Source organism: Pseudorca crassidens, chromosome 8, assembly GCF_039906515.1.
Source record: "Pseudorca crassidens isolate mPseCra1 chromosome 8, mPseCra1.hap1, whole genome shotgun sequence".
NCBI classification, from domain to species: Eukaryota; Metazoa; Chordata; class Mammalia; order Artiodactyla; family Delphinidae; genus Pseudorca; species Pseudorca crassidens.
The window spans coordinates 65,126,967-65,139,910 of record NC_090303.1 but is presented as its reverse complement, the minus strand read 5'-3'; the positions used below and the strand labels follow the sequence as shown (position 1 = coordinate 65,139,910).

Sequence of the window (12,944 nt, the reverse complement as noted above, 5' to 3'; positions counted from 1 at the left end):
TTGTTCCATTAATATGATGGAGTACATTCATTTTTTCATACTGAAATAGTCTTGCATCCCTGGAATAAACCCCATCTGATCATGGCATATAATTATTTTAGTATATTGCTGAAATCTATTTACTAATATTTTGTTAGGGTTTGTTACGTCTGTCTTTATAAGGGGTATTAGTATGTGGTTTAATTTTTTGGTACTTTCTTCGTTGGTTTTGGTATCAAGTATCAAAATATCTTTAACTCCAAACCTGAGAAAATAAAGCAAAGGGAAAGTCCAGGGAACTTATTACCATGTCATTCCTTGGGCCCTGACATTCCTATCTAGTTTGCCTCTTTTCTCTACCTTTAAGGGTCTTCTTGTGTTTGATTTATATTATTCACAGGAGTTCTAGTTGTACTTGTAGGAATAGGAAATTTACATTATTTAAATGTTGACTTTTTTTTCATTTTCATTTAGTTTAAGTGATTTTCTAATTTCCCATGTGATTTCTCCTTTGATCCATTGGATACTTAAATATTGTTATTTAATTTCAGAGTACTTAAGGGTTTCCCAAATTTCTTTCTTTTTTTCTTTTAATTTCTATAAGTACTTTTCAATGTAATTTGTAGTAGTAACAATTGTATAGTATAGACCTACCTAAGATCTAAGATGAAAGAAGCAGTTTTCTGCAGCAGCTTTCTCTATATCCCGGCTTACTTTTCAAAGGCAGTCTGACCATATTTCCTCTAATGATTATCTGTCTAATTCTAGTGTAAATGGAAAAATCAAAAAGAAAAAAAAAACTATTTGTTGAATCTTCAACTTTAGTTAACATTCACTTACTCTGTGTATATAAGATAAGGACTTAGCTTATTAGACTAGGCCCATTTTTTCCAGTGTTTGTTAAGTATTATTTTTAGTTTTTGATTACTTTTGGAACTTTTTGTCGTTACATCTCTGTTTCTTGTTCCACTAGTTTCAAACAGTATGGTCTCTAAAACATTAGCTAATTTTTTTCTTTTTACTTATTAAAAATATTTATTGAATAATTTGCAGTTTTCAGCTTCTTTGATGCTTTGAAAAAGTAATCATGGTAATGTAGTTCATTTGTTTTCAAAACTTGAAAGCATGTAAATGACAGGCAACAAGGACTCGTCCAGTCTTATTTTCATATTGCATAGATACAATATGCAGATTTACATTTGCTTGCGACCTTATATAGTACTTAAGTGTTGAAGTAAATGTCCATACTTTGTGTTCACAAGATTAATTTCTCATCTAAAGATGAAATTAATTTCTCACCTAAAAGTGTAAGTTTGAAACAATGTATTTTGTAAAGACAAAAGCATTTAATGCTTACTATATGCCAGTACTTATATATATAAGCTCTAATCTCCAATCACTCTTGTAAGACGGTTATTATTGATATTAACCTCATTTAACAGATGAGGTGACTGAGGTTCAGAGGTTGAAGGATTACTTCACACCGTAGAAACAATACCTTGTAGAGTCAGAATTTTTTGTTCTATTTTGACTTCAAAGTCATGCTTTTCTACTATATTAAACGACATCTCAGAAAGGAGTATAATTCTAGAATTTGCACATACATTTAATGTGGAAATTTTTTGTACATGTATGAAAAACACACAAGAATAGAAGTTATAAGTTTAAACAGAATGTCATCTTATAAAATTAAGTGATAAAATCGTAAATAATATTATATATGAAAAGATGTTTATGACATTGTTTAGTGATGTATATTACATTAACATCCTATAATACATAATATTACATAATGAATAACTCTAACTACATGTTTCTTATGCCTAGGGAGAGACTGGAAGGATGGTCACCAAAATAGTAAAAGTAGTTAGTTGTAGGTTATTTTTAGTTTCCCTTTGAACTCCTCTTTACTTTTTTTTAACTTTTTTCCCCAATGATTTTGCATTATTTTTCCCAAATCTATAAAATTATTTATTAAAAAATCTCCCAGGCATGAGCATTTTGTCTGTAATTTTTTTGTTGCTATTTTCCCTTGTCTTTAAACTTTTTTTTTTTTTTTAATATTTATTTATTTATTTTTGGCTGTGTTGGGTCTTCGTTTCCGTGCGAGGGCTTTCTCTAGTTGCGGCGAGTGGGGGCCACTCTTCATCGCGGTGCGCGGGCCTCTCACTGTCGCGGCCTCTCCTGTTGCGGAGCACAGGCTCCAGACGCCGCAGGCTCAGTAGTTGTGGCTCACGGACCTAGTTGCTCCGTGGCATGTGGGATCTTCCCAGACCAGGGCTCGAACCTGTGTCCCCTGCATTGGCAGGCAAATTCTCAACCACTGCGCCACCAGGGAAGCCCTAAACTTTTTAAAGTAGATTTCAGGTTGGGAAGTACTGGTTAATTAAATCTGCTTGGTCAGTGTTTTAATGGGCACAGGAGCTGTTATTCCATGTGCAGTTGGTTTTATAGACTATGAGTTGGTTTTTAGACTATGAAGAAAATAAGTTCAAGGACCTAAGGGAAGTGTTACAAAATACTTCTGTAAATCTTTGTATTTTGCTATTAATTATCATAATTATGTACTTCATGCTTGATTTTACAGCTACTATTAATTATGTTAGAGTTGATTACAAGAGTATATTACAGAGATGTTGATCACAACATAAATTTTGTAGATGTGCATTACTCAGTAATACCTAACTTTAGTTGATAGTGTGTGTGTATAAAATTTTAAATGATTGTTTCCCACATGAAATGATTTAAATAAATTCATCAAAGTTTATAATGTTAAAGGCAACCATCATAAAATGGTATTTTGGAAAAATTATTATTAAGAAGATATTGAATTTTTCTTCATTATCTTTTTGATTTTATCTTTTGTAGGTGATTATAGCCTTCTGGTATCGCACATTTATGGGAATAATGAATTTATTTGGGCTGGAAACAAAGACCTGCTGGAATGTGACCAGAGTAGAACCTCTAAATGAAGTTCAAAGCTGTGAAGGCATGTTTCTTCCTAAAATGCTGTTGTATTGTCATTAATGTTTACATAAACGTAATGTTATGACTCCTTTAAGAATTACTATAAACTACTGTGATTTTTTTCTTTAAAAACAGTCTAGAACTGATTCACCTAAAAGTGTATTTACCCTTTAATTTTCTGAGAAGGCAATGTACTTGCTAATAAGAGTGTTAATTTGGAATTTAATTTGAGTATTAATATGCTCCAGTGTAAGGCCACACTGATTATAAGTCATTCCTCCATTTCAGAAGGTACTGGGGTGGCTTGAATATATAAATTTGGGGGATGTAGATTAAATAGTCACAGTTCTACCTGTAATAGTTAACATAAATAGTTAATGTAAAAATTTAGTTATGCATAAATATTTAAAAATCAGATATATAATAGATTACTGTAGAAATTCTGCTGTTTTTGTGCTCTCACAGTCCATGAATAGTTCTAATCAAACTCTTCATATACATCTTCTACATCAGTATCTTTGTCAAAGAACTGCTTTTCGAATCATCTAACAGTTTTCCAGGATCTGTGATTGTCACTTCCATTTAAGATGTTTGCAGTTTAGCACTGTTAAAATCTTAGCATGATGCTGTTCCTTGAAACTCTTATTTGAAATCACGTGTATCTACTTGCATAACACATAGTTGTTTTTTCTTTATTTCTTCATATTCTCTAGAACATTATGTTTTATAAATATATTTTTGTTGACTTGTGTATAGTAACATTCAGTTCTCAGAATATATCCTAAATTTGTATTGCCATGTTTCCCTTACATTTTTACTGATTCCCTCAGATGGTCTTTATAACCATGGTCTAAAGCAGCATTGGTAGAAGATATTTGAGGGCAATTAGACTGTTGTTTTTTTTTTTTTGTACAAACTAAAGGAATTGAGCGACTGCCTGAACCAGCTTATAAGGTATAAACTTTTCTGAGGGATGGGAAAAAATCACCTTATATATGTACATATATGGTATTTATTAAGTTGCCACTAAGTTATAGGTTAGTGTTGGCACTTGGGACCCCAAGATAAACTGGGTAAACATGGGGCCTTACCCTCATAGAGTTTGCAACATAAGAGGGATGTTAGCGGTTACAACTGTGGTGGATGTTACAAATAGGAAAATAAGATTGCTGAGGTTAGGAGAAGTGTTTCAAGAATAGGAACCATAATTTTCCAAAGTCCTGAGGCAAGGGAGAACTGAAAGAAAGCTAGATTTCCTAGAGCAGAGAGATAGAGAAGAAAACATGGTGTGAAATGATGCTTAGAATGTAAGCAAGGGTCCGATAATGAAGGACCATTTACTAGTTAAGGATTTTATGTGTATTCATTGAAGACTTTTGACAGATTTTTATTTTCAAAACACAATTTTGGCAGTTACATGGAAAAGACACTAGTAAAGGACAAAAGTGAATTCAGTGAGGCCAGGTAGGAAACTATTTTGCTCTCAGCAAGTGATTGCAGGAAAGGTAACTGGAAAATGAATGGATTTGAGAGATAGCTGGAAGGAGAAACGACAAGATTTGGTAATTGTTTGATGGGGAAGGGGAAGGAGAATGAATTTATGTAACACTGTTGGGTTTCTAGCTTAATTGAGTCCCTCCATTCAAAGTGGTAAGAAACATTTTTAAAAGTAGCAGGTTTGAATTGCTATTAATTCGAGGTACCTGAGAAACCCCAAAGTGTAGATGTCAAGAGGCTACCTGCATATACATACCTATAGGAATAAGAAGAAAGTTCTCATCTGAAGGTATACTTGGAGTCATCTGTATATAGATGATAATTGGAACCATGGAACTGGAAGAATTTCTTTAAGGAGAATATACAGACTGAGAAAAGAAGAAGGTATATGACAGAGCCTAAGGTGGTCCAACATTGAAGGGCGGTGGTGTAAAAGGATGAGAAGTTACTAGGACAGACTGAAAAGGAATGATCAGAGAAGAAGAAGAAATCAGAAAGGCCAGCCTTTAGATCCTGGCTCCACCAGTTACAGCTAAATAACTTTTGACAAGTTACTTAAGTTTTCTGTGTTGTTTTCTCAACCATTAAAAAACGTATTTTCATACCAAGTAATTTCAAAGATTTGTTCTGAGTATTATGTGAGATGATGATTGCAAAGTACCTAGTAGATTATGTGTGTGTGTTAATATATATATATATGTATTGTCTTATACACAGGATATAGTAAGTATTAAGGTCCTGGCTATACATGATAATGGATTAATTTATCCCATACAGACTAAAGCTGCTCCTTGAAGTCAGGGGCCGTATTTTACTCATCCTAGAGCCTAGCAAAAGATAAAATTAATGCAATGGATTTTCGCTTGTAATTTATCAAATGGCTCTACAGACAGTTCTAGATACGGAACAATAGCAGCATCACCTAAATAAAATGAAGCACCAACTAATCATTACACTATAACAACACTTCAATAGGGAAAAGTATAAATGTAACTAATAATGCCTCATGGATGGGGAAAGTACTAATGTAACTATTAAATAGAGCAGCAGTCTGAGCAGCAAAGCTTTCAGCAAATTCACTAGCTCTTGATTACAAAGCATTGAGATAATTATGCCCAATTACTGTATAGTAATTTATTCATTAAATACTGAATAATCTGTGTCTTTTTAAAGGATTGGGAGACCCTGCTTGCTTTTATGTTGGTGTGATTTTTATTTTAAATGGAATAATGATGGGATTGTTCTTCATATATGGTGCATACTTGAGGTAAGACTACTGTATTAAAAGATCTTTCAGTGGGATAATAAGGACTTTCTGACATTTGTTGATTAAATTAAAAGGATAGGGCTTCCCTGGTGGCGCAGTGGTTGAGAGTCCGCCTGCCAATGCAGGGGACACGGGTTCGTGCCCCGGTCCGGGAGGATCCCACATGGCGCGGAGTGGCTGGGCCCGTGAGCCATGGCCGCTGAGCCTGTGTGTCCAGAGCCTGTGCTCCGCAACGGGAGAGGACACAACAGTGAGAGGCCCGCGTACAAAAATAAATAAATAAATAAATAAATAATTAAAAGGATAAATAACAAGATTAATTGACTAATAGTAGGAAACCTTTAGATTTTATTTTTTGCAGAAGCTGAGCCAAATATGCAGCCAAAAGCTAGAGCTGTCACTAAAACAATATCTTAAAGGCCTGTCTTTTATCCTTATGGGGGTATTTTTTAAGCTTATTAAGATTCCTGAACAAAGATTTTAATGAAAATACCTCTAGATCATGTGTAAAATTATTATAACATTAGAGGGGATCTTTGGTTGGCATTAGTAGCAAAGTATTAATATTTCTAATTTTCATCTCTGTACATGTGAAATTAAGAAAGCAGTAAAAGAAAATGTATATCACTTGTAGCATACACTTACATTTGATAGCCTATCTTTCTTGATAACAGCAACCACAATTTTGTTTGGGGTAGCAGGGTGCCCAATTTCAGGTGATAGGTTGAAGTTAACTATGACCATTGTGTATTCTGCTTCCCACTCTCCATTGCATGTTGGGAGAGCCATATGAGCTAGCTTTTCTGGTGAAAAAGAAAGTGAAATCAGACTTGGTTACACCAGGAAAGCATTTGCCTTTCTAACAAAAGGTTAGATTCAGCTGCCGCTTTTCTGTTATTTTCCTGCTTTTACCTGGATGTGATACCTGGAGCTATTGCAGTCATTTTGTGATCATGAGGAAAAGGCCATAAACATAGCACATATGTCTGCCTTTTTTTTTTTTTTTGCAGTATGTGGGCCTCTCACAAACCCTGCAGTTTTTCTATTCCTGTGCTTTCTAAAGATTCTATAGTCTTTTGAGAATCTTTCACTTACATATTAGCCATAAACCATACTTGTTTTATTGTTTTTGTTTTTGTTTTTTGTGGTACGCGACCTCTCACTGTTGTGGCTTCTCCTGTTGCGGAGCACAGGCTCTGGACGTGCAGGCTCAACAGCCATGGCTCACGGGCCCAGCTGCTCCGCGGCATGTGGGATCCTCCCGGACCGGGGCTCGAACCCCTGTCTCCTGCATTGGCAGGTGGACCCTCAACCACTGCGCCACCAGGGAAGCCCTCATATGTCTGCCTTAACATCCTTCTGCTGCTGAACCAATGCCAACAGACACTTATCTTTTATTTTCTTGTTGAATGATACAATAAGCATCCATATTATTTAAGACACTTCTGTCAGATTTTGTTTTTGACAACAGAATACATTTTTAACTGAATCATCAGATTTCTTTACAATGTTATTCTTGAACTGTGCAACATTAAAAGTGAAAAATTTAGATTTAATCTTTCAACAATTACTGAGTTTTCATAAGGTTTATGTTTCTATAGAGATTAATACATATATACCCCTTGGTTTTGGAAGTTTTCAGCATAAAAATCCTAGCACAGAATCAGTGAAAAATTGTGATCTTGATAAAATTGTTGGCCTTGATAAGCTGATTTTAAAATTATTCAGAAATGCACAGGGCCTAAAATAGTTGAGACAATCCTGAAGGAAATGTGAGAACTTGCTTCATTAATTATTTCTATATTATAAAGCTAATGTAAATAAGACAATGTGATATTGGCATAGAGATAGACAAGTAGATCACTGGAATAAAGTAGAACCCAGAAGCAGAAATGTACATTGATATACACCTGGTATATGACAAAGTGGATATTACAGATCAGTGAGTAAGGATAGGCTTCTCAATAAATGGTGCTGAAATAATGGGGAGATCATATGGAACAAAGCAGAGTCAGAACTTATGAAAAACAAATACTAGTTGGATTAAAAACTCAAATGTGATAGACAAAATTATAAAATGTTTAAAATGTTATATAGAAGATTATCATCAGTAACTTGGGGGTAAGAAAGGATTTCTTAAACAAGGTACAAAAGTCCAGCCATGAAGAAGAAAACTGATAAATTTGATGAAAAGAATTTAAGTTCCTCAAGATATAATAGAATGAAAAGATAAGCCACAAGCTGGGAAAAGATACTGCAAAGCATGTATGCAATGTGGTATCTAGACTTACATTCATTAATTAGACAAATATTTATTGAATGCCTACTGTGACTGGGAGCACTATTCTAGGTGCTAGGAAAACAAAACAAACAATCCCTGTCCTCATGGAATTTATGTTCTAGGGGATAGACAAAGACTAAGAAGATAGACCACCCAACTGAAAATCGGACAAAATATTTATGAATAGACATTTCCCAGAAGAATTCCAGATTGCCAATAAACATGTAAAATTGACCACCATCATTAATTATGGGGAAAAGACTAATTTAAACCACAATGAGATACCATTTCACACCTACTAGATTTACAAAGGCAACTTTTAACCCTGGTGGGTGGATATATAAATTAGTACAGCTATTTTGGAAAAATGGTGTGCATTATCTAGTAATTTGAAGATACAGGTACCTTATAACTCAGCAATTCCAATTTAAAGTAAATATGCCTAAGAAACTCTTTTATGTACACCAGAAAATATATACAAGAACATAGCAGCATTGTTTGTACTAGCTCCAAACTAGAAACAACTTAAGTGTCCTTCAGCAGAGAAGTGTGCACATTGTAGGTTTATTAATACAGTGAAATACTGTACAACAATGATAATGAACTATAGCTACAAACATCAATGTGGAAAAGTCTTACAAATGCTGAATGAATCAAGGCATGCACAAAATTTAAAAATACTGCATACTTATATTTGTATAAAGTTTAAACACAGATTAAATGATAGTATGATATGTATATAGAAGCAGTTATATTGGTAATCACAAAACTCAGGATAGTGTCTGTCTTAAGAGGTGGCAAGTGAGGTCTCAGGGTGTGATCAGTTTTCTGTTTCAATGATGTAGATACAAGAATATCTACTTTATAAGTGTTCTATAAGCTATCTAGAAATTTTTATGTACTTTTCTATATGTGTGTCAGATAGGAAAAATACATAAGCTCATCAGTATTTTGAGGGAAAGGATGACTTTTAGATTATGTTAACAGGCTTTAAATTGTTCTAGTTTAAAAAATAGTTTATTTATTATGCTTTTTTCAAATATGGAAAATGTTACACGAGACTAAGACATTTTAAAAGTTAGTACTTTTCATTGGGAGAGCTACCCAAAAGGTGAAAGTCTTCTCTAAATTGGTTACACAGTTCTAGAATATCAAATACATTATTAGGCTCCAGTCTTTAAGAAGGATATGTAGATATAACATATGTTGGCTATAAAAGTGTCACCAAAACTGTGAGGAGATTAGAAACTATGGCATATGAGAATATGAGAAACAAAAGAAATAGGGATTTGGGGAAATTTTTCTATTTCTTACCTTGGCCACCCTTCCGCACTGGCACTAACTTGGAAGGTAGATATTCCATTTCTATTCTTTTGGTGGTTAATGATAAAATGTTAACATGCATATCTAACTTGATCAAGTCTAAAATTAATTGATATCTTTCCTCTTCTTTTTGATCAGTACAAGGAATTTCAGAACACTTTACTTCAAAACAGCCCCTAGCATCTTGTAATTATTACCATAATTTAGTACTTCTAGTACCCCTCCACAGCAGTCATCACTGTTATTTTTTGTTGTCAAATCTTCCTTAGATTTATCCACATGTTCCTAGTTTCTATATGCAGCATTTGTTCTTGCTTCTCACACCTTCCTCCTTTCAATTTCTTCTTTTCTGATGTGCGTCCTTTGAACTTCCCTTAGTGAAAACTGTTAAAGGTAAATTACTTCCCATTGGCTTTCCTCTGCTTGTTTTGTTAAACTCATTCTTTCCTTTTTTCAATCATTCAACCAATATTTATTGTCTTCCGAGTCTGAAGCTGTGTATATAATGATGAACAATACTTTAAAGAAAAGGCAACTTTAAGAAGTGGTTTTTAATCTTTGATAATAATCAGCCATCCTTGATCTCAGTTTTGTATTCTACATTGTTGTTTCTTGGGACTCAACAAAAGAATATTTGCAGTAGTTTAGATGGTTCAGTTACCGCTAAATGAAACTGTTAAGACTCTTCATCTCTCAGTCACTGAAATCCAATTTGGAATGACAAAAATTTGCCTCCACTCAGAATATTCAAAGAATACAGTATAAACTCTAAAGTGCTGGCCTGTTCGTTAAAAATTATTTTATGTTCACATATAATATTTTACATAGAAAATATTTTAAATATAAAATTAATGACATTCAGATTACTTTGTATGTACACTTTGTATGCTTTTACATTCAAGAATAAAACATCAACTACATGGGTACTTCTGAAATTTTTACTGTTATTTTATATGGTTTAGTACTATGACATTTTAAAAATCTAAGATAATTTTGTGAAAAACTCACTATATTTTACATGAATTTTGATTGTATACATTTTTTTTTACAGTGGGACTCAACTTGGAGGTCTAATTACAGTATTATGCTACTTTTTCAACCATGGAGAGGTTTGTTTTCTAGAAAATAATTTGTACAAATAGAAGGGGTGGCATAGGAACAAGGAAACTTATTCATCAAAACAGTATTTAATTGTATATTACTTAGGATTTGACAGTATTTTAAAGAACCTTGTGTTGTAAGTTGATGTTTTAATCATGTTGATCCACATTTTTACATAATAATTAGAATTTATGGTGTGAGCTATCTTGCCTGGTTTTAGAATGTATATATGTTACATATATTTTATAGAAAAAGGAAGTACTATATTAGTTGAGTTTAGGCACTTTATGTACATTATCTCACTCCCACCAAAATTTTTAGGGAGGTGGCTGTTATCCTCACAGTAGAAGATATGAAACTGAAATTTGGAGAGGATAAGTTACGTACTCAAGATTCCACATTCACACCATGATGAAGCTGGGTTTCCTCTTCTACATCTTTCTGGCTCTAAAACCTTACTTCTTTCTGTTACATCATGCTGCCTTTTTAATTACACAAAATGCTGACTTCAAAATACAAATTAACTTACTAACTCAGCCCAATAAGACATGGTCCACCTAAAAAGAGTTCATGGAAACTTACTTAGAATATGATAGATTCGTTCAACAAAATATCAAGTACAAAACGTGTGCCAGAGTCTGTGTTAGATGCTGAGGATATGGCCAAGAAAAGTGGAAGAATCTGACTGCTAGTTTTTGGAAGCAAAATATGTAGTATGTTATGGCACAGATTATATAGGGTGGAAATCTCTATCCATTACTATTGGGAAAGGTAGATACTTGGTTAATTTTAAAAAATCAGTTAGACAAGGGAATCATAAAAATTATACATAAGTATCTTAAATATATTAACTTAAAGCAAACAAATACATTGTCAGTCACCAGTGTATTAGTATAAACACAAGACCTTTTCTTTGAGTATGCCAGATGACTGACACTATGAGTTGACCTTCTTATACATACCGTAACTCACCTTCCGAGGTTTACGATTTTGGTTTCCTGGAAGAAGAGCAATAAATTTTAAGACTCTTGCAAAGTTGTAAGAGTTTAGATTCTTTCTAGAATTTCAGAATTCTTGATATAAAATTTTATAATATTCCCACCCATATGTTTTGGAAATAGTTTTAAAGTCTATATGAATTTAATTAATACTTTCATTGTATACATCATATCAGTGAATCCCAAATACTTCTAGTTGTTTTTAGAAATTTATAGTTAACTCTTTCAAAGGTATATTTCACAAATTCAGAGACAGTCTTAATTACTTGTAGTGAGTGTCTATACACATTAAACTTGTCATGTGTAAACATTTGGTGTTTGTGAATGCCCTAGGTGACATTTGTTTAGATATTTTTCTGAGCATGTATAAATCCCAAAGCCCTGGGTTGCCCAGGGTCATCACTGAAGAGCTGGAATGTGGATCTGGTTTGTCTTTCCCAGAATTCTCACTGCTCCTAACCCTATCATCTTGTTTGTCCTTCGAGTGTCCTTACGTTTGGCCTGATCTATCTTTCACTTGTTTCTGGACTTGCTAGTTAATGGCTCTCTACCTAATGGCTATGTGCTGTAAGAGAACTCCAAAAACTGAGGAGCTATACCAGGTATCCAGAAATAAATGAGCCTAGTATTAAAATTACTAAAACCAGCCCACCCATGATTTTTTAAATTAATTGTGTTTATTGCAATGGAACATAGAGTGAGGTAAGCATTTTATTGATTTCAGGCTACTCGGGTGATGTGGACACCACCTCTCCGGGAAAGTTTTTCATATCCATTTCTTGTACTTCAGATGTACATCTTAACTGTGATTCTCAGGTAATTTTTATTTATAAAACGAAACTAGCTAAATTGTAAGTTTCTCAAAATTACTTCAACCTATCGTTATAATTACTAAATTTGGACTCTATTTTAAAAAATTACTTCAAAAATAGTGTGTCCAGTTTAAAAAGAATCTAAAATTGCTATGTAAAAAATCGTTTTCCACTTAAGAGTCTAGGCTACAGGTTTTACATAACTGTTATGTTTTAATAAACCAATATGTATGTGTTCATATATATTTGGTAAAGATGCAAAGGTTTTTGAGAAAGTATTACTTTTTTCCCTCAATGCTTATGTACTCTGACTCATTGTTGTCCATCCTATGGTTTTGATGTAGCATGAAAAAAAAAAGTGTTCTATGCACAAATAAATTTGGGAAATGCTAGGTTGGATAGATAAGGAGTATCTATATTCATATGTTTATGACTATATCGGAACTACAGATGTTTCTAGAAACTCAGCCAAAGTTTCATCTCAACTGTTTTTCCTGGACACATTTTTTGGTTGGGATTAATTTTATAAGCATTTCAGAAATTTTAAAAGTCTGAGGAACAACAACAAAAACATAAATAGTAGAATACTATAAATAACTTTACCATAGAGATAGGTTCATAGAATGTTCATGAGATCTCTTATTGAGAGAGTGATCACTGTCCCCTCCAAACTCCCAGAGAAACCCGTAGTTCACTTACTAGTACCCATCAGATTTTGC

General features: G+C 33.5%; 1 protein-coding gene across 1 annotated transcript in view; it reads left to right on the top strand.

Moving 5' to 3' along the window:
* DPY19L2 (dpy-19 like 2) overlaps positions 1-12,944 on the top strand; it is an 89,571-nt gene that overhangs the window by 14,791 nt on the left and 61,836 nt on the right. Inside the window, exons 5-8 of the mRNA XM_067746700.1 lie at positions 2,848-2,968; positions 5,617-5,710; positions 10,366-10,423; positions 12,138-12,229. Coding sequence (XP_067602801.1) covers positions 2,848-2,968; positions 5,617-5,710; positions 10,366-10,423; positions 12,138-12,229 — 365 coding nt within the window. The remainder of the gene's footprint in view (positions 1-2,847; positions 2,969-5,616; positions 5,711-10,365; positions 10,424-12,137; positions 12,230-12,944) is intronic.